Source organism: Phocoena phocoena, chromosome 9 (assembly GCF_963924675.1).
Source record: "Phocoena phocoena chromosome 9, mPhoPho1.1, whole genome shotgun sequence".
Lineage (NCBI taxonomy): Eukaryota > Metazoa > Chordata > Mammalia > Artiodactyla > Phocoenidae > Phocoena > Phocoena phocoena.
The window spans coordinates 48,108,188-48,130,593 of NC_089227.1; the positions used below are offsets into that span (position 1 = coordinate 48,108,188).

At 36.9% G+C, this 22,406-nt stretch overlaps 1 protein-coding gene across 7 annotated transcripts in view; it reads left to right on the top strand.

Moving 5' to 3' along the window:
• Nucleotides 1-22,406, top strand: part of SGCE (sarcoglycan epsilon) — a 67,438-nt gene that overhangs the window by 39,179 nt on the left and 5,853 nt on the right. For 3 of the 7 annotated variants that reach the window (XM_065883422.1, XM_065883424.1, XM_065883427.1), the window contains 4 exons: nucleotides 10,271-10,433; nucleotides 12,808-13,019; nucleotides 13,962-13,988; nucleotides 14,716-14,908. In XM_065883422.1, coding sequence (XP_065739494.1) covers nucleotides 10,271-10,433; nucleotides 12,808-13,019; nucleotides 13,962-13,988; nucleotides 14,716-14,908 — 595 coding nt within the window. Of the gene's footprint in view, nucleotides 1-10,270; nucleotides 10,434-12,807; nucleotides 13,020-13,961; nucleotides 13,989-14,715; nucleotides 14,909-22,406 lie in introns of those variants that run through there. The other 4 variants (XM_065883423.1, XM_065883426.1, XM_065883428.1 and 1 more) reach the window with 2 other exon arrangements.

A 22,406-nucleotide genomic window follows, 5' to 3' on the forward strand; every position in this document is an offset into this window, starting at 1 on the left:
AGGCAGATTTGCCTTTTTAAAAACCAATCCTATAAATATGCGAGATACGGAATAAATCACATTTTATGTAGCATGTCCTTTTCCAACTCCTCCTTTATCCATATCCTTGGTAACATTTATACAGATGATATCTGGAATTAACTGGAATATCTGGGTTAATAAGAATCAAATTTAAGGGAAACTTTAAAGGAGAACTTTGTTGGAGATGAGAGAAAAGATCACAATAGATGAGGTATGAGCGAGTAGTCCGAAGGGGGATAAAGGATAAGCAATGAGCTGCAAAGTCCAAGTTACAAATTTCAGAATTAAATTGTACCTTGTATGGTACAATAATGGATTTTGAAGTCAGTCAAGCACACATAGAAGTGCTTGGAGGAAAATAGTTGCTTTATCGCTTGCCTATCATCTGCTGGTTGGCTTTCTCTATGAAAACATAATTCTGGAGCTTAAAATTTTACTTGAGAGGTACAACATGGATCTCTTTCCCAATGAGTAATTGAAGGAGGACCATAAAAGGAGATGAACAGGGGTATCTCCCCTGAAGACATTCTCCAAATGTGGAATCTTTTCAACAGGTTTTTAAGGTAATGTGTTCCACAGTGATTGTTAAAACAATGACCAAAGATGTTGGAGGAAACAACATGAAAACCAGGTATTGGTAGAGTTTTCCATAGTTGTGCTTTCTTCTGGGCTCACCGCTTCTCTAACCAGTAGTGTAGACCCCACCTGTAGAGGCACTTTAAGAAACAACTGGGCTAAATTGAACTAACAGCTCTCTAAACCAAACTCTGACCTAAAACAGGGCTGCACAGCTATGTCTAGCCTGAGAATTGCCAGTAGAGCTTTATGAAGAATATACCTAGGTTCCTGGCCTCTGATTCCCCCTAGAGATTCCGGATCTTTGAGTCTAGGCTGGGCCTGAGCATGTGACTCTAAATTAAGAACAGAATTTTTTGTCCTACAAGTACTTGTTGGAGAATTCAGTCATTAGCTGACTGACCCCCAACACCTGCTAGCGGGAGGCATGTGCTGTCAGTCCCGTGGCATTTATTTGGACCCTGTTGTCTCAGATCCTTTCCCAACTTGAAATGCTTTCCATGAGTTTTAATTTAATGTTAAGCCGCAACCTTTACAGAGTATTCATATAATAAGTCTTTTAAAATAGATTTTCTATAAATTATACCCAGTGCCAACTCTGTTACTCCAGTGTCCCTATATGTGCACCAATGAAATAAGATCCTACTGGAGTATAATTGCAGGAGAAAAATTTGCCCCTGGGAATGATTTTGCATATTTTCTTTGGTTGTTACATAATGTCAAGGTAACAAAAATAGGGTTGTTTTTTTTTTTACGCTGTTGCCTTCAATTTAGAAATAAATCCAGTGCTTTACTCATCTCTTGTGCTTTCCTTTCTTTTTAATGGTGTATATCATGATTCTTGATTCACTTACAAAACTTTTTGCCTCTGTACTTTGTTTTGAAAATAACATGGACTATAAATCTCTTTAAAAATGAAATATTGAGCGCTTCCCTGGTGGCGCAGTGGTTGAGAGTCTGCCTGCCGATGCAGGGGACACGGGTTCGTGCCCTGGTCCGGGAAGATCCCACATGCCGCGGAGCGGCTGGGCCCGTGACCCATGGCCGCTGAGCCTGCGCATCCGGAGCCTGTGCTCCGCAGCGGGAAAAGCCACAACAGTGAGAGGCCTGCGTACTGAAAAAAAAAAAAAAAAAAAAAAATTGAAAAGATTGAGGGTGGGATCAGAGATGCAAAGGAATTGCATCCCTTTATTTTCTAAAATTTTATTTAAAAATATATTTAGAAGTGTTAATTAAACACCTAATAACCGTGTTCTGCTTAATATTTTGCATAAGTCTCAGTCTCTGATTAAAAAAAGAAAAAACTCCTCGAAAGTATTTCCTATTACATACGGCAGCCACAATTTACTAACTGCAAACTTTTCCATGTTACTCAAACCAACAGCAGAAGACAAAGAGGAGCTCTCAGTAGTAGACCCTCAGAGTAAACCAACAGCCCTTCCACGGCCCAGAGTGCCCTTAAGTGTCAGTCGTCAAGAACCCCCTCTACAGCATCCCAGCTCCTCATCCTTCTTGATGTGCATTTTTTTCATCTCTGCCGACCTCACTGACAGCCTTTAAACTCCTTCTAAATCTAACAGAAAACAATTATAAAGATTTCCTTCAAAGTGAGTAAGCTCCTGCAAAGGAACCCTAAACCTCCTGAAAAGATTCCCTTTCACTTTCCAGACCCATAACCTCAGGGCAACTGTGCTCTCTCTGGGTGTGGTCTCGGGGCTGCTTTGCTCTTGACACTGAGCCGGAGGCTAAGGACTCATGGATGCATTTAGCCTGGGATAAAGCTGGTGGAAAGAGGAGCAGGTTCATGTTTCATTCTGGGCATGGCAGAGCTGCCAACTCAGGGTGAGTGATGCGGTGTAAATGGTGGTTAGGAAGGGAATGACGGGGTGTGAGGATTAAAGAATATACTCACTTTTCATAAGAGATTGTCAAAGCTACCACTGTTTCCTCTGGTTACCAAAGCCTGTGGATCTATCCTCAATCAACAACAGAGGATCCTAGTTTATTCTCTAGACAATCTCACAAAGTACTCCCTCTAATTAATTGTCTGTGTTTTGCCCTGTAAAGGGCTCAGGGAGAAGTTACACTTGAAGAAGAGAATGTAAGTCAAAGGCTGCCAAAGACCGCTGTGATGTGAGGTCATGGTCCTAGGCCAGTCTGTAGTGCTCTGCTGAATCTGTCCCCATGTTTGGTGATTTACAAGATAGTCTTTAATTCTTTTTTTTTTTTTTTTTTTTTTTAGCGGTACGCGAGCCTGTCACTGTCGTGGCCTCTCCCGTTGCGGAGCACAGGCTCCGGACGCGCAGGCTCAGCGGCCATGGCTCACGGGCCCAGCCGCTCCGCGACATGTGGGGTCTTCCCGGACTGGAGCACGAACCCATGTCCCCTGCATTGGCAGACGGACTCTCAACCACTGCACCACCAGGGAAACCCAGTCTTTAATTCTTAAACAACGTGCCTCCTGTGTTTTTGATACAACTATTCTTTCTTTTAGGGAATGATGGTGATATGAGATTGGAATTTTTTTAAAAAAGGCTTAATAAAGTAAAAATTGGAAGCCTATATTAGTCGATTTTTATAAGTATAAAAATAAATAAATTTTAAAAGTCAATGCAACTATATGTCTATAACTATATTTCTTTAATATCTGTTCTAAGTTCTAGGCATAGATTCACTTTTTTTCTTTCATAGTTTAGCAGTTATTAAGTATTTTTTATGGGGGAATAATGTGTTAGTCTCTAGGGTACAGTGATTTTAAAGAATGCAGTCTATGCTCACATCTATTAGGGACCAGGCAAGTAATCAGATAATTAGAAAGCAGTGTTGTACCTATCACAGTTGAGGTATTCACAGAGACAGCTCCTCTCCCACTTCTGGTCCATGTCAAAGCGTTCATAGAGGAGATGAAACCTGATCTGAGTTTAAAATATGAGTACAAATTAGCCAGCTCAAAAAATGAGAAAGCGAGAGTCTAGGCAGAGGAACAGCTTGGGCAAAATCCATTAGGTAGGAGGAAGCCTGGTCAATTTGGAAACCTACTTTGTGTGGAAATGGGGGACAGGGATCCAGAAATGATAATGACCAAAGAGGCAAAGACCAGACCATGTAAGGCCTTGTACACCTGGAAGAATTGTTTGGGTTTTTATCTTGAAGCACTAGGGACGTTTGAAGAAAATGGTTTGTATTAAAATTTTCATTTTAGCAAGTAGGCCTGCTAAGCCCTACCACATGGCTGAAAGAATAGACCAAACCTAAATGCCTCCTTTCTGCAAGCAGGAAAATCCTCCCACAAAAAACTCCAGAAAGGTCTGAGCCTTGTGTGCCAGTTCCCTCTTTTGTTAAGATAATTCATCCCTTCTCCAGTAAAGATGAGTAACAAGCAGTAGAACTAGAGTCCAGAAGTGACCTTATTCTTTGTTTTATTTCTTATTCTGAATTAGATTCTTTATTTAGTTTTATTTCTTCTTTATTTTTCATCTTATTTTTTGATTGACTGATATGCACAGAACAAAGAAGTGGGGTGGAGCAGAGAGGCAGGAATCATGATGCATTTTCTTTCAAGAGCTCAAGAGTTCCCAGGCAACATGTAGCATATGCGGACACTTTCTTCTCTAAACTGTCCCTTGTCTCCTATATACATAAAATAAGGAATAAAATACATTCATTACTTGGACAATTAGGTAAAAAAATACAATCAGTGGATCTGTTTATCTGGCTGTTGCTGACAAAAACCAGAGTTTTGACTTAATTTTTTTTAATAAATTTATTTTATTTATTTTTATTTTTGGCTGTGTTGGGTCTTCTTTGCTATGCGCAGGCTTTCTCTAGTTGCGGCGAGCGGGGGCTCCTCTTCGTTGTGGTGCGTGGGCTTCTCATTGCTGTGGCTTCTCTTGGGAGCACGTGCTCTAGGCACGCAGGCTTCAGTAGTTGTGGCTTGCGGGCTCTGGAGCGCAGGCTCAGTAGTTGTGGCGCACGGGCTTAGTTGCTCCGTAGCATGTGGGATGGGATCTTCCCGGACCAGGGCTCAAACCCGTGTCCCCTGCATTGGCAGGCGGATGCATAACCAGTGCGCCACCAGGGAAGCCCCTGACTTAAATTTTTTACCTGTAACGCGGTTCTCCACATTGTATGTGTGAAGGACTCAGTGAATGCTTTTTACCTCAAGGGAAATTGAGTTGTTCAAATTGGAAGAAAAAATCCTTCGTAAGGAACAAATTTTATTCAGAGTACCCAGTGCCTAAGATTGTGAGTCACCATGTTTTGTTAACATTGCTTGAGAGCCTTGAACTTGATAATATGCTCCCATCCCATCTGTTTACATATATTTGAAAGTTTGAAAACATATGGCTATGGTCATGAAGGTAAAAATCATCCTCCTTTCACTTCATAAAAATTTAAAATTTCTGCCTATCAAAAGGCTAGCCTATCAAAATAGCTGCAAATCAAAACAAGCTGCATGTCAAAGATCTGGGAAAACAGCAGATTAGGAAAGATGTATTTTAGCACGTATAGCATAGAATTATAATTGTTATACATGGCCTCGTACAAAATTATTTTTTTAAAAAGCCAACATGTTGAAACGTACTGGCTCTATAAAAGAAGCAATAAATACATGTTTTTTTGACTTACAAGGCAAATCCAATATCTGCTTCTCTTGAGTAGTGTGTTTGCATTTTATTTATTAACTTATTTATTTTTCCAGTGTTATTGTGATATAATTGACGGTATAACATTGGATAAGTTTAAGGTGTACAGCATCAAGATTTGATATAAGTATATATTGCAAAATGATCACCACAATAACTTTAGTTAACATCCATCACCTCACATAGATACAATTTTTTTTTCTTGTGATGAGAACTTTTAAGAACTACTCTCTTAGCAACTTTGAAATATACAGTTGCTTCTGTTTGTAAACTGATATCATTCATTCTGCAGATAGGCTCCCTGAGAACAGTGAGAGAGACTGGGTTCAAGGAGGACAATCAAGGGGCTGTCGGCTTCACTCCCTGTGGAAAGTGACAGTGACTAGAACTGGGGTGGTAGCAGTGGGATGGAACAAAGTGGACAGGTGTGTGTGAGAGTTCTTTCAGGGTAAATGTCAGAGACTGATGATAGATTGAATATGTAGGGAAAAGGACAGGCGTCAAAGATGATGGTGCTTGAGCATCTGGCCATGCCAATCACCAAGAGAGAAGATGATGGAAGGAGCAACAGGTGGAGGTGGGGTGGGGTGATGATGAGCTCAGTTCGGAACATATTAAGTTTGTGAAGCTTCTGGATCATCCAAGTAGAGAAGAAAGTAGTTTGGCAGTATGTGTCAACTGTCATAAAAATGTTTCCACTTCTGGGCATCTCTTTTAAGATAGTAACATTAAAGAATATGCACAGAGATAGTCTTTACAATATTATTTATAACATCAAAAAATGAGAAGCAACTTACGTGTCCAACTCTGAAATAATTACTGAATAAATCATGTACACTTAAAAATTATACTTCTATAAAAATATAATTACAAAGACTGTACAATATGGTAAATGCTTAGGACACATTAAGTGAAAAAGCAGGATACAAAATTATATTTTAGAGATTGATTGCAATTAGGCTAAAATATATGCACTTGAAAAGTATTCTGCAAGGTACATTGGAAAATGAAAATCGTGATCTTGGTAATAGAAGTTAATTGTTTTTATATCCCACGTTTTATGTAATGTTTTTATATTGCTTTTATAATTTGAGGAAAAAAATAAAACATTTCAAAGCACCCAAAACGTATGCTTATGCCTATTTATGTTATCTTGAATTGAATTAATTTAAAATCTTACTAATTATAAATGCAAATCAATGTTATGTAAAAGCAAGAGAACTTCTAATGGTTTTTAAAATAGTTATTTTATTTCTGTATTTACAAATATATTTCACAGTTATCAAGGAAAAATATGGTCTTCGCTAAGCAGTTAGTAAGAGGATAGAAATTGGCTTTATATGAAGTTTAAAAGTTAACAAATTGTTGTAAATGGAATATTTTTTTTTTAATTTTTATTGTAGTGTAGTTGATTTACAATGTTGTGTTAGTTTCTGCTGTACAGCAAAGTGAATCAGTTATACATAGACATATATCCACTCTTTTTTAGATTCGTTTCCCACATAGGTCATTACAGAGTATTGAGTAGATTTCCCTGCGCTATACAGTAGGCCCTTATTAGTTATCTATTTTTTATATACTAGTGTATATATGTCAATACCAATCTCCCAGTTTATCCCTTCCCCCCACCCCATCCCCTTTCCCCCTTGGTAACCATAAGCTTATATTCTACATCTGTGACTCTTTTTCTGTTTTGTAAGTAAATTCATTTGTACCATTTTTTTAGATTCCACATATAAATGATAGCATATGATATTTGTCTTTCTCTGCATGACTGACTTCACTCAGTATGACAATCTCTAGGTCCATCCATGTTGCTGCAAATAGCATTATTTTGTTCTTTTTTTTTTTTTTTTTTTTTTTTGTGGTATGCAGGCCTCTCACTGTTGTGGCCTCTCCCGTTGCGGAGCACAGGCTCCAGACGCGCAGGCTCAGCGGCCATGGCTCACGGGCCTAACCGCTCCGCGGCATGTGGAATCTTCCCGGACCAGGGCACGAATCCTTGTCCCCTGCATCGGCAGGCGGACTCTCAACCACTTGCGCCACCAGGGAAGCCCTATTTTGTTCTTTTTTATGGCTGAGTAATATTCCTGTAAATGGAATGTGTTTCTATTCACTAATCATCAAAATTCTTTACCAGTGGTTTTTTTTTTTTTCTTTTTTGCAGTACGCAGGCCTATCACTGTTGTGGCCTCTGCCATTGCGGAGCACAGGCTCCGGATGCGCAGGCTCAGCGGCCATGGCTCACGGGCCTAGCCGCTCCGCGGCATGTGGGATCCTCCCGGACCAGGGCACAAACCTGTGTCCCCTGCATCAGCAGGCAGACTTTAAACTCTTGTGCCACCAGGGAAGCCCCACCAGTGGTTTCTTATATCTACTTTTTCTGAACTTATAAATGTTTAACTTGATTTTAAATTTCAATCCATTATATACTATTTGTCTCCCAAAGACACCATAGTTTTTAAAAAGTCTTTCAAATTAAGTCCAAATATAAAATTCACATAAAGAGCAACCAAATGAATCTGTGTAATGGTACTCTGGGGCACAGTTGTCAATTAAGGGTGTGACTTCATACTTACATACGTTTGAATTTTTGTGCCATGCTTTTATTTCATTTTTTTTTAAAAAACAGCTTTTTTATTGAGATATACTTTACATACTATACAATTCACCTATTTAAAGTATATATAACTCAGTGGATTTAGTTTATTGACAAAGTTGTACAGTCATTACCACAGTCAATTTTAGAGCATTTTTATCCTCCCAACACTCCCCTCTCACACCCATTAACAGTCACCACCACCACAATCCCCAGCCCTAGGCAACCACAATTTATTTACTTGCTGTCTATAAATTTGCATATTCTGGACATTTCATATCAGTGGAGTCATACAATATGTGGTCTTTTGTGACCAACTTCTGTCACTTAGCATATTGTTTTCAAGGTTCATCCATGTTGTTTCATGTACAGTACTTCATTCCATTTTATGGCTGGGTAAAGTATGGATATTTTACTTTGTATCCATTCATTAGTTGATGAGCATTTGGATTGTTTCCACTTTTTGACTATTAAGAAGAATGTTGCTGTGAACATTTATGTACAAGCTCTTTGGTAGGCATATATTTAAGTTTCTCTTAGGGTATATACTTAGGAGTGGAATTGCTGAGATATATGGTAACTCTATATTTAACCTCTTGAACTGTGAGGCTGTCTTCCAAGCACTTGCACCGTTTTCCATTCCCACCAGCAGAGTAGGAGAGTTCCAGTTTCTCCCCATCCTCGCTAGCACTTCCTACTGTCTGTCTTTTTCATTGTAGCCATTCTAATGGGTGTGAAGTGGTATCGCATTGTGGTTTTGATTTCTATTTTGCTGATGGCTAATGATGTTGAGCATCTTTTCACGCACTTATTGGACATTTGTATATCTTCTTTGGAGAAATATCAGTTCAGATCCTTTGTCATTCTGAAATTGGATTATTTGTCTCTTTGTTATGGACTTGTTAGAGGCTTTCATATGTTATAGGTATAAGTCCCTTATTAGACATATGACTTGTAAAGATTTTCTTTTGTTCTGTGGGTTGCCTTTTCACTTTCTTGATGATGTCCTTTGAAGCACAAAGTTTTAAAATTTGATAGAATCCCATTTATCTATTTTTTCCTGTTATTGCTGGAACTTTTGGTGTCACATCTAAGAAACTGTTGCTTAATTCAAGGTCGTTAAAATTTGTGTCTGCTTTCTTCTCAGAGTTTAATAGTTTTAGCTCTCACATTTAAGTCTTTGATTTTTTTTGAGTAAATTTTTATATGGTGTGAGATGGGGGTCCACCTTCTTTTTTTTGCATGTGGATATCCAGTTGTTCTGGTACCATTTGTTATAAAGACTATTCTTTCCCCCATTGAATTGTCTTGGCACCTGTGACAAAATCAGTTTACTAAAGATTTTATTTTTGGACTCTGAATTCTATTCCATTGATCTACATGCCAAGCCTTAACGATAGTACCACACTGTCTTCATTACTATTGCTTTACAGTAAGTTTTGAAGTTGGTAATTGTGAGTCTTCCAACTTTGTTTTTCTTTTTCAAGAATTTTGTGTGTGGGTGGGTCCCTTGAATTTCCATATGAGTTTTAAGATCAGTTTGTCAATTTCTGCAAAGAAGACAGCTGGAATTTTGATGGGTTTATTCCATTTTGTAAGTAGTTATAGCATTGTCAATAGGAAAAGAAATAATATTTATTTAGAGTAATTTCCTGGTTTTCCCTTTTCTTTCGGAAAAAACCTATGAAATTCCTACCCTCTTAAGCTGCTCCAAGATTATTTAAATGCTATTATCACTATCTTCGCTTTTATTGTGAAACTCTTACTGGCAAATTGAATAGAGTTCTTTTCCCCTAGTTGCCAAGATACACATCAAGAAAATACATTTTGTTTGCCTAATTTGTATTTACCAAACTATAGTTTTTCTTTTATATTAGCTTCTTAAAGATTGAAGGACCTTATAATGAGGAACCTAACAGTAGGGGTCTCTGCAGTAGGAAAGCTGATGGATAAAACTCTTAGGTAGAATGGAGAAGTCTGCCTACAGCTCCACACCTCCAGGATGTAATATCACAATCTTATTAAAAATGAAATCAGATGAAGATTTATTACTGATAATTACTTTAGTGATAATATTATTTTCTAAACAATTTAAGAATATTTTTGAATGTAGTCTACCAAATATTGTAATTGAAATATGATACATGATTATTTTGAATTAAATAGGGTGAAAAAATTTTTAGAAATTAACAGGGAATCAAGAGAGTGTCTCGTACACCAAAGCACCCAGTAAATATTGGTTGAATAAAGGAAAGAATGAAAAGAAGCCCCTACATGAATCACTGCTTTTAAAGCCCAGGCCCCTACCTTAGGGATGATTGTAGATAATCCCTCAATTCAAAAGGATAAATCCTGCTTTCAGGGTAGATTGTTTTTCAGTGTTTCCAATTTTCTTAAAGGATAACCTGAGTGTTTCACATTTTTGCAGCGTTTATGTCATGGTTGGTGCCGACGTTCCGTTTTCTTCTTGTTTACGAGAAGTTGAAAATCCTCAGAATCAATTGAGATGCAGTCAAGAAATGGAGCCTGTAATAACGTGTGATAAAAAATTTCGTACTCAATTTTACATCGACTGGTGCAAAATTTCGTTGGTGAGTTTTTATTTTGTTTTTGCAAATGTAATTAGAAGTGATGTGGCTGGAGATAGCATTTGACTAAAACCTGAACTGCTTTTAGGAACAAATCCTGGGTTTACTTTGTTAACTGTCGTTGACTTCCCTTGACTTTAAGGATTTGGCAAGTCCGTTGAAAGTGCATCCATTTAAGAAATAGTACCTCCACTTTTGTACTCAGTCTACTCTTGATTAGTTGTGGGGGCCAGATTAGCTTGGCAGGTGGTCCAAGTGTTCCCCCTGGACATCCAGGTGGCTGCTAAAGTCAAGACAGATTTTGGAGTCAGTGTGACATGTGCAGGAAGCCTCAGATATGCTGCCACTGTCCCACTTGGGAAGGGGAGACCAGAATACAATCACAAATCTGAAATAAAGCAATATTGTGCTATGATTCAATGTCCTAGAAATGCAGATTGTAGGGAGAGACCAAGGAATAAAAGGAAAAGCAGAGGAAAGTTAGACTCTTACCCCCAGCCCCGTAAATATTAAGTATTTCTTTCTAAATCACTTTTTTATTAGCATGCTCAAAGACTTAGGAACATATGGGTAAGATTTCCTGTATGTGAAAGGTATATATGATATTTTATATATAATTTATATTAAATTTTTTGATCCTCCTTTCTGGAAGATAGGAAAGTTGTTTCACTTCTTTAGCGACCTTTAGATTTAACTTCTCTCAACTCTTGATGATTGGTGGTGAGTGAATTAGGTCTAAGTTTAAAGTTGACATTTGAACAAATATCAACACATAAACACAACTGTCACTTCATGTCTTAGAGGACCAGCGGCAGGCACTTTTCCCAGATCCAGGATGGGAGAACACACTGCTCACACTGGCACTTAGCACCTGTGGCCCTTGGCCCCAGGCTCCTCTTTCCATGTCGCTGTGTCTTAGGAAAATAATGCTCTTTCCCTGTCTTCTCAAATCAAGTAAAATCATTCAGATGCTGTGGTTTATGTGTATTATTTACAAAGCTCAATATTTCAGTCGTCAGGCTAACCGTACAAGGGTGCTAAAGACTGAGTGGCTGCAGTCATAACTTAAATAGATGCCTCTCACCAGAGCCAGTAGACAGCGGGCCCTGGCAACACCATTTTATTTGTGCTTGTGCCGTACAGTGTTCATGTTTAGGAAAATTATCTAATTTCTAAAGGTTTAAAAATGCCTTCTGCTTTGAAGATTTTAACTTCTGTGGTAAGACTTCATAAGAGAAAGGTTGGGAATTTTCGGTTTTTTCTTTTACTTGTATTTATTTATAGGTCACATCTTACCACAGAAGATTTCAGGAGGTTTAAATTAAAGGGTCAGACAATAAACATAATATATAAAATATAAAAGAACTGGAAAATCAGGACCTAAATTATGACCAAAACATAAGCCTAAGGTCAAGTTTGTCCCAGATTAAATGAGGAAATTCATCTGTTATTTGGTTCTCATTCTTAAAGGAGGCAGAGCATCAATTCCTTGGCAGAAGATAAAGTTTTTACTAGCACTGTATCATTAACAAAATTCTTCCAGTGGAGTTTTATGGGAGAGGATACTGAGAAATGCCACAGATAATTCTCCCCAACATTCTTTTAAGCCGCGAGCAAATGTAGTAACAAGTTTCACATGGCTATTTTTGTAGTGCCCTTCAGTAAAAACCTTAGCATAATTAAATGCAACATAGTGAAAGCAGTTCAATTACTGTGGAGGTAAATTAATATAGTCCAACTGTTGTACATTTTTTGAACCTGGAATAGAATTTATTGAAACTGTAGCATTGGATGGGTTACCTGTTCCTTAAACTATCTTTCCTAAAAACTACTTCTGTCAGCTGGATGGCAGAAAGATCAAGGTTGTAGTCCCGTAGAAATTGTCTCTCTCTCTCTTTTTTTTTTTCTCTTTTACTAACCTTAGAAACCATACTCACATACTGTGAGTATGAACTGGCTGTGAACTCAGCCAGTTCACAGTTTGTAACATCTGCACTAGAGATTTGTCACTAGGAAACAAATATACAGAGTGGTGTGAAGGACTTCTGCTTTGGAGGAAGTAAACTGAAAAAGAACAACTGTACACACACACACCTACACATGCACACGTATTTGTTATATTTGTATACACTTATGTATGTATATATGTCGTGGGAAGGACCTAGAAAGTAGGCCAGTATGCACCCTTTAATTTATTACTTTTATGCATTACTTCTTCCTAGTTTCCATAAATAATTACAAGTTCAAGGTGATAAAGTAATTGGAAAAGATTGCTTTTTAGAAATTAGTCAAAGACTGTCTTGATATGTCTAGATCTTAAACTCTCATAATGTTTGCAACTATTAATTTGATGTGTAATTGTCTTCTTTTGTGTCAGGTTGATAAAACAAAGCAAGTGTCCACCTATCACGAAGTGATTCGTGGAGAAGGGATCTTACCTGATGGTGGAGAATACAAACCCCCTTCCGATTCTTTGAAAAGCAGAGACTATTACACGGATTTCCTAATTACACTGGCTGTGCCCTCGGCAGTAGCATTGGTCCTTTTTCTAATACTTGCTTATATCATGTGCTGCCGACGGGAAGGAGTGTGAGTACTTTAAAGCACTAATAAAAAATTATAGCGCTACTAAGATAACATATAAGATCCCATTAAAAGCCAAGTTTCATTTAGTGCGTAAAACACTTGATAAATGAATTGAAATTGTGTTCAAGTCAAACTACAGTACTTTATTCCTTTAAAATGAAGTAAAATAGTTTTGAGTCTAGTAAATTAAATTAGAGGTTATAATTACTTTATTCAAAAATTATTAAGGCTAGATGTAAATTCTTGCAGGCAAAACAGTCCCAAGAATAACTGAGGCTAGATATTTTGGTTATACAAGCCATCCTGTGTAAGCAGAGACTGCGGAATCTATTGACATGGTAATTGCACTTTAAATAAATAAATTGTCTCAGTCAGTTTGATCAGAAATGACGGTCAGAATTTTTCTTGAAATTGTTCTGCTATCAAACAGGGCGATGCCACCTAAATATTTAAAGGTATATATAGATATATAAAAACTTAGGAGTAAATTAATGAAAATAAGATGATAATTTGAGTAATGAGTCTTCACTTCATGAATAGTTAGTACTTTCTGGACATCTGTGTCAATTAAAATAATCTCCCGAGATTATCTGGAAGTCAGGGTAACAAAACAAAGGATAAAAAATTAATAAAGCAGCAAGTAACAAATTCTTCCATTTTTACATGTAGCCTGATTTCATTATGTCATGGAACTTATTTCCAAGAGCTTGATTCTTAATCTCCATTTTTTTTTTCATTTTTTCCTGTGCGTTTCTCACCAGTATTCCATCTCTGTATGTGTACTCATCCAAGTAACGTCATAAACCTGGTGGCAAATGCTGCCTGGTTGCGTTTAATAGTAACAGTGTCAGCATTTCCACCTCGTGCCAGATCCATGAGCATATAGTCTTAATGTTCCAAATATCAATGCTATTATTTAATTCATAAATTTTGTTTTGTTTCTAGGGAAAAGAGAAACATGCAAACACCAGAGTAAGTGTCTTCTTCCTGTTATTTTCTTTTTCATTTCTCAGTTGCTTCTCATGCTCCATACATGTGTGTCATGCCTTTTTTTTTTCCATTCATCATCTTTCATAGTTTATTTCATAAATGTGAAAGCTGCTTTCTAAATAGAGATATTAAGGAGGGGTGAGACTAAAAATAAAAAGTGTGTGAAAACTAAGATTATATAGATAAGAATTAAAACTAAAATATTTCAGATTCAGAATATTAACTTGCCATTTATATTATGTGATTTCCCAATCTGCATTTCTATAAACCAGAGAACAGATGAAAAGACCTTTCATACACGTTTTCCTGAATCTACAGTAATAACCTACCATAAAATGAAACTTCTGTGAGTATTTATAAATGCCCCATCAGAAGCAACAATATAAAAGCTATGGTAGTTTTATCTTAATCATAGAAATTAAATAGAATAGTAGTTTGCTACCTAGGGCTGTAATAGTAACACAGTGCTTTATAGCTTACTTTAATGAGAGATGCATTTATTTAAAAATTAGTTTCTAATTTTCAGTTTTGTTACGTTAAAAGTATATGAACTGTATCTTTTTCTGAAATAACTTGTAGAATGCCCAGAGTTAAATGATGTCTTCTTATTTTAAAAAGAAAAAATGATTTTGTAACTTTTTTAAACTGATGACCTGTGGGGCTAGTATGTGATTCTAAATATATGTGGTTTTATTTCTTTTTGACCTAGCATCCAACTGGTCCATCATAGTGCTATTCAGAAATCTACCAAAGAACTTCGTGACATGTCCAAGAATAGAGAGATAGCATGGCCCCTGTCAACACTTCCTGTGTTTCACCCTGTGACTGGGGAAATCATACCTCCTCTACACGCAGACAATTATGAGAGCACTAATATGCCATTGATGCAAACACAGCAGTAAGTATCCACTTGAAACCGTAATTATTATTATTTTTAAAATTTATTTATTTATTTATTTTTGGCTGCATTGGGTCTTTGTTGCTGCGCGTGGCATTTTGCTAGTTGTGGCAAGCTGGGGCTACTCTTCATTATGGTGTGCGGGCTTATTGCAGTGGCTTCTCTTGTTGCGGAGCATGGGCTCTAGGCATGCGGGCTTCAGTAGTTGTGGCACGTGGGCTCAGTAGTTGTGGCTCGCGGACTCTAGAGCACGGGCTCAGTAGTGTGGTGCATGGGCTTAGTTGCTCCGCGGCATGTGGGATCTTCCCGGACCAGGGCTCGAACCCGTGTCCCCTGCATTGGCATGCGGATTCTTGACCACTGCACCACCAGGGAAGCCCCTGGAACCGTAATTATTAATGCATGAATATATCTACTTAATGTCTTTCAAGACCGGACGTCTTCATTGTTGTTGCATTTATTTGTTTATAACTGGAGGAGAAAATAGCAAAATACTGATAGTGTAGATCCCAACCCCATGGTGCTAACCCAAATAAATAGAATTACCTTCAGGAAATGCTTTTTTTCCTTCACTAATCCAAACAAGCTGACATTCCTCTTAATATTTAAGAAACTGGCACTGCTAATAAACTAACATATGCTTGCTCAAAGATGAGTTAATTGTGAAAAGAGAGGCATGTCCTAAAGCATAGCAAATGGATTACTTTTTAGAGCTATTAGAATTGTTTGATTCTGTTAGCCTATTGTTTTTAATGTTATTACCACAGATCTATTTAATCTAAATTTTTTGCCTCAGGGTTTTCAGCGTTTTTTTGTTTGTTTTTTGTCATTTGCTTATATATCAAAATGAGTAGTTCCAATTTTGGCTCAAAACACAACTTATTAGTACAGACCTTCTCTGTAGTGCTGGAAGGACTATGGTTAGCCTGGGAAGAGGCCTTTGTAAGGGATAGGTGTGGAGGAGATTGGTTGAGGAGACTGGCCAGTTGCTCTTGAGAACCCATGTTATATGTCTAGAAGCTCGGTTTTGGTATAAGGGAATTGTAGGTAAAAGTGCCATTTATTTCTAAGAACATGGCTGTTCTTTTCTTTTTTAACCATATGTTAAAATGCATTAAATTCAGTTTCCCCAAGGATGTCACGGTTTGCTTTTGAGATCCTCCTTTTCAGTTTACTTTTGTAAATACAATGGATATACAAAAAAATCTGGCCCTCTCACCCCAACACACACACACACACACACACACAGATAAACGTTAGGATATGATATAAAAGTAACCTCTTACTGATTAAAGATTTATTTGGGAACCATATTGGGTATATTTTTCCATTGCAAATGCTTATTTTGCAACCGTGTAAAGAGCATGTGGTAATTTGAAGATTAAACAGTAATTAATACGAGTATTATAGGCAGTCAGACTATAAGTTTGTCCAAAATAGTTTGGCAATCTAAAAATATTGTGAAAGCGTGCCCAGCTAGCTCAGTAGAGAATGAGACTCTTAAAAGTATTATGAATATTTTCCTGAAGTCCTCTAACAACACATACTTACTGTTGGACAGACCAAGGTATGTGTTTGTGTGCATGTATGTGTGTGTGTGTTTGTGTGTAATTGATTCAAGTTCCATTAGCAGTAGGGAAAATTGCATACATTTAAAATTTTGAGTTTTGGAAACAATATTCTATCAGGGATGTAGATATTAAAGTCTCACAAAATTGAGTTGTACTGAATGGAACTGATGGATTTCTATGTCCTCTGATGGTTAGAGGGTCATCATGAAACCTACTTTACCAGGATTATTAGATACTGATGAGAAAAATTAGGAAAATTTCAAGAATATTGTAATAGTTCACAATTTAGCAATCTCTCCTCTCCTTTTTTAGATGAAAATTATGAGCAGCCTTATCATTCATTTTCAAAATGAAAATAATTAAAGAATTCTTTAAGGCTTCCATTTCTTATGTTCTTTACCCAAGAATGCTAGTGAAATGTCGATATTTATTCTTCAAAGGTTGATATATATTTTCAAACATGAAGTGGTCAGATACATTTGAGAAACAGGGTATTTTGTTTTTTCTGTTTAAACTACAAGAGTTCTCAGAGCCTTTAGTGTGTTGATATGCTTTGTGAAAAGCACGGAAAAGATCGGAAGAGGTAGCTCTATTTAAAGAACACAGTTTGGGAAATCTTCTATTGACAAAATAACAATGCTATCAAATTTTAGAGGAGAGAAATATTCATTATAATGAATAGAGGAAATTGAATATGTTTTTAAGTCAGTAAAACTTTAAGGGAGGAAAAAAAGCCTGGGTCACTTTTTAGATAACGCTTTCTGACCATATTTGTTGGGAATAAGGATAACTCTTTAAACTTTATTTTGATTCTATGTTCCTAGGACTTCGCAATTTTGCTACTAATATACAAGCAAAAGAAAACTTCCTACCTAGTTTATAACTAAATGCATCTTCCTGGTCCTTCCATAACCCCATCAAGACTGTCCTTATGTTGATCAGATCTCTCTGTTTGCAAATGCAATAGGTTATTTTATTGAACTTACAACAATTTGACCATACATGTATATTTAAGTCCAGAAAACCTTTATATTATTCAGATTTCTGCTAATGGAAAAAGTCCGTTAACTAGCACTTCTATATAAATAGGGTACATAGATAATTGATGATGTTCACAATGATTATTCTGAGGCACTGCAAGATCATCAAGTGTGTCTGACTCATCAGAGGAAAATTAAATTACATTCAATATAGTTTCAGTGTTGAGTTTATATTATCTTTCTTTTATTCTTGGAAATGGATAATATGTGCACGGTCTCTATGGTAACTCCCTATAAGCCAGAATATGTGATTAACCTCATTTTCCAACCATGCCAGATAATAGAGAATTTATTGTTTCAGATTCATCACAACTGTCTGTTACGCAAATTCAGCTTTTACTCCTTCCCTGTTTTTGAAGGTTTATTTCAGCCCAAGTACACACATACATAAATATTTTGGTCATTTGGATCGAACTGAATTCTCAATGTTAAAATGAGATATTCGATGAGGTATCACAATACTTGATAACCAGGTATATCCTTGGATAATGCTGCCTGTTATTTATCAATTGACCCTCATGCATCTTCACATATTCATACAAACTGTACTGAATTTATCATTCATAAATAATGTGGCTAGCTACATTATTTTGTGTTTATTCTTCAGACTTGACAGCAGAAATATTCAGGCATAGTAGGGCTGAAAGTTTATGTTGGCTTCTAAGTAAGACTCAAGAACATTCAAAGCTTTCCTTAAGAGCTGCATAGAAACTTGTTTGGGTCTTTGAAACAAGTCAGTCCACGAGGTATAGCGAACCTCGTGACAGCGAGGTCTATAGAACTCGTAGCAGTTGTGTAACGGGAGGCTGCCACAGTTACTTATCAATTACGCAGTAATCTTTTCTTTTTGGTAGAATGCTTCATAGGACTCCAGACTGGCACCTTAAATTAGACAGTAAAAAAATGTTTAATCATTTGCAGATGATAAAATCGAGATATGGATAAGAGACCTAAATTAGGTCAAAACTGAGATTAGGTTATTTACCAATCTTGATATCAAGTCAGGGATAGATAATGTGGTCATTGACCTCGAAGGATTTCTGATTCAGGTTATGGGCAAGGTGATTGAACACATAGTGGAAAGGGAAACTGGAGCAGGCCCAGGAGACGGGACACCTGCTAGAAAGGGGGGATTTCATTTTGTACAGTGTTCCTTCTACTTTTCAGATCAGAGAGACAATATAGACAGACTTTTAAAATTATCACATAATATAAAAATATAAGGCAAATTAATTTTGATCTTTGCTAACATATTTATTGTTTCATAAACTTTTTAAAAATATATTTATTTATTTTTAATTTTGGCTGTGTTGGGTCTTCGTTGCTGTGCGTGGGCTTTCTCTAGTTGCAGCAAGCGGGGGCTGCTCTTCGTTGTGGTGCACGGGCTTCTCATTGCAATGGCTTCTCGTTGTGGAGCATGGGCTCTAGGCGCGTGGGCTTCAGTAGTTGTGGAACATGGGCTCAGTAGTTGTGGCGCACGGGCTTAGTTGCTACGCGGCATGTAGGATCTTCCCGGACCAGGGCTCGAACCCGTGTCCCCTGCATTGGCAGGAGGATTCTTAACCACTGCGCCACCAGGGAAGCCCTCATAAACTTTTTTAATTTTTGGAATGATTTTCAAGCTACAGAAAAGTTACAAAGATAATACAGGATTCCCAGAGATTCCCCCACCCCATTTCTCCCATCGTTAACATCGTACAGTCCCTTAGTTTGTCACAACTAAGAAACCAACATTGGTGCTTTACTATCAACCAGACTTCAGATTTTTTTTTTTTTTTCAGATTTCACTAGTTTTCCCCCCAATGGAGCTTGTTCTGCTTGGAGCTTCTTCTGCTCCAAGATTCTGTCTAGGACACAATAATTGGCATAACTCATTAGTCTCTTCTGCTCTAGGCAGTTTCTTAGACCGTCCTTGCTTCCCATGACCTTGACAGTCTTGAGGAGCACTAGCCGTGTCTTCTGTAGAGTGTCCCCATCCCACAGTATAGTCAGGCTGCCTGCATCTGTACTTAATCTGTTATCTTTGTAGCTCAGTGAATATGTGTTACCATTAATAGGAAGAAGAATTTTTGCCTCTATAGGCAGTCCCCTGACTTAGTACAATTCATTGCTAGAAATCACATTCTAAAGTAATTCTTAAAAGTAAATTTGCTTTGCCCGAAGAATCATTGTTGTGATTAGAGGTTACGTTTTTGACCAAAGATGTAACATCAAAAATATAATACAGATTTGACTGATGTACTTCAAAGATAAGCTTTTGTAATGATTTAAATTAAGAAAGTCAAATTCCAAGGCATAGAATTTTATAGAACATTCTATAAAACATAGAACATTCCTAAAAGGAATGTTGAGAGATAGTAGTCTAGCCTGGTTATTCCCAAACCAAGTTGCATGTTACACTCCCCTGTGAGGCTTTTGCAGTACAGATCCCAGGGCCCTACTTCTGGGAGTTTGGAAGCTGGTGGACGTATGTATTATGGTGGAGCAGGAAAAAAACACTGGGAATTCCAGCTTTAAATACTTAAAGAACCTACGTTTTAGGATTCAGTATTTCTAGTATTTCTGTTGTGGAGGGAGTGGGGGGAAGTTTTAAAGGGGGAACGGTTTCTCCTAATTCCCCCTGAGGGGTCTGTGCTAAAAGAAAATGTGAAAGGGGACAGTCCAGAGTGTTGGGCTTTGTGCCTCTAGATTTTCACACTTCCTTAAACTGCCGAGGAGGATGGTGTGGAGAAGTGAGAGATTAGTGCTGATTATAAAATGATATCCGAATGGGACAGAGAAACGGTAAACCTTGAAAAGATAAAAACCACCTGTAAACTGTGCTCATTTTGCGATTTCATGTGAAGTATTGACTGGAGGATCCCAAATATTCAATTTCTAAAAAATAATTTATTCTTTAATTTGTAGTGTATTATGTGGTCTTTTAGGGGGTAGATCTGCCTCTTCATTATTGTTTTTTTAATCCCAACATCAGTATCAATTGATTTTCCCTGAGTGGGAGGCCTCGTCAATGAGGAATTTATATAAGGAATAATAGGGGAAAGTACCCAAACATTTTCTAGGAAGATTTTAATTGGCTATACAAAAATTTTCCTTGTTCATTATACTAAACATAACACTTAATCCAGGGTGATTGGGTCTCCCTCAAGACAGGAAGTAGGTTGTGTTTAATCTTTTGCAAATTAACAAGTATAAAAGTAAAGTTAAGTCTTCTAATTATAGATATTTAGTAACTAATCATTTTAGCTTTTATCGAAAGTATTTTTCCATTTGTCTTCCCTTGGGTAATAGTGAGAACCAGCTTCATGGTAAAATTCCATAAATAAAAAATTAGGTTTCAATGAAAGTTAATATCAGTTGAAGAGACTGTTTCGGGGGATCAAGATAATGATTTCCTGTTGACAAGAAGTGTCGAGCAGCCAAGGATATTTCAGAGCCATTGGCTTTTTAAAAAAATTCAGCGAGTATATGCTAAAAGTGATAGATATAGTATCTCTCTGATGGATTTTGGTTCTAGAGATTTGGACTTCTTCAGTTTAAAGCTGTGGTAGGCTTGCTTTCAGCTTTATAAAAGTAGGGAAAAGAACCTAAAATAAATGAATTTCTCCTTTCTTCTTTATATTCCACGTATATTCTACATTGATTTTAATTAAAATTAGATCTTGAAATTTAAAATTGTGGTGATGTTTCCAATTTCTTTGTGTCCTTCCTTCCTTCTTTGAGCAAAATAATGGCCTGGTTCCTTAGTAAAAGTAGTCATAGGGTCCACATCAGCATTTTTGTAGAAAAAATTTTGTAGAAAATTCAAGGTTTGGGTAATGTCAATTTTGCTGATAATTGAGAAGTTCCAAAAAGATATTACTATTTCTTATTTTTAAATGAATACATACTAATTCAAAAGAAGTGTTTTGTGTTCCACATAACTAAACTAATGTCATTTGTTTTCAACTCTGGCATGGATTCTGTGGCTTTATACAAATCCCTCAGCCTTTCTTTGCTTTTGAGTCTTCAAGCAAGTAGGAACATAATGAGTTGATAATCATCAACCTTACTCATAGAATTACTCTACAGGATATCCAAGAATGTCAAATTACTTTAAAATGGTTGCACAAATAATAAATAATTGTGTACTCCCCCAAATCAACTTATTTATTAATTTGCAAGTTATTACCTTTGCTTTCTTAAAGGATAGAGTTTGTGCAATAGCCAATTTACATAATTTTCTATTTAAATGCCTGTAGTTAATGGTAGTAAAAATAGAAAAAAATTAATGCTAATAATTTAGAGAATTACAGTTTTTGTAAATCTTTTTTCTACATAATTCAGTTTACACATAATAATCTTTCCACCAGTCCACTAATAGCTTAATTATTCTAAAGAGTTTGATGACTTTATAAAGGTCCTTTCTTTGAAGGATCATAGGACTTCTGTTTGAAGTCAACCCCGGCTTTTCCTGTCTAATTGCCATTAGCAGCCTGCTTTCACCAAAGATAGAAGCGTTTCCATTTTCTTACTGCATTCTCTGCTCAACTATAGCAAAGTCAGTCGTGGGCATTTTTCTAGTATGCTTGAAGCAGCACTCTTATGAGTTACCTCCCTTCAACCTTTAAATGGAATACATACTTCAAATATGCCCATCATAGGTATATTAACACTCACAGGCTTACTTGTAGCCACAAGTTTGGTCAACCGCAAAATCAGTCATGTGTGCGCACCTTGGAGACTCTGGGGATGTGGAATCTCCACATAGTTTTTTGTTGAGCACCTTGTTGCACACACTGTACTTGTATGTAACTCATCTGAGTTTCAGTTGAAGTTGTGAGGAGCACATGTACATTGTTCAAACTTAACAAACTTAATTGGGATGCTCACTGCAGATACTTTTAAATCC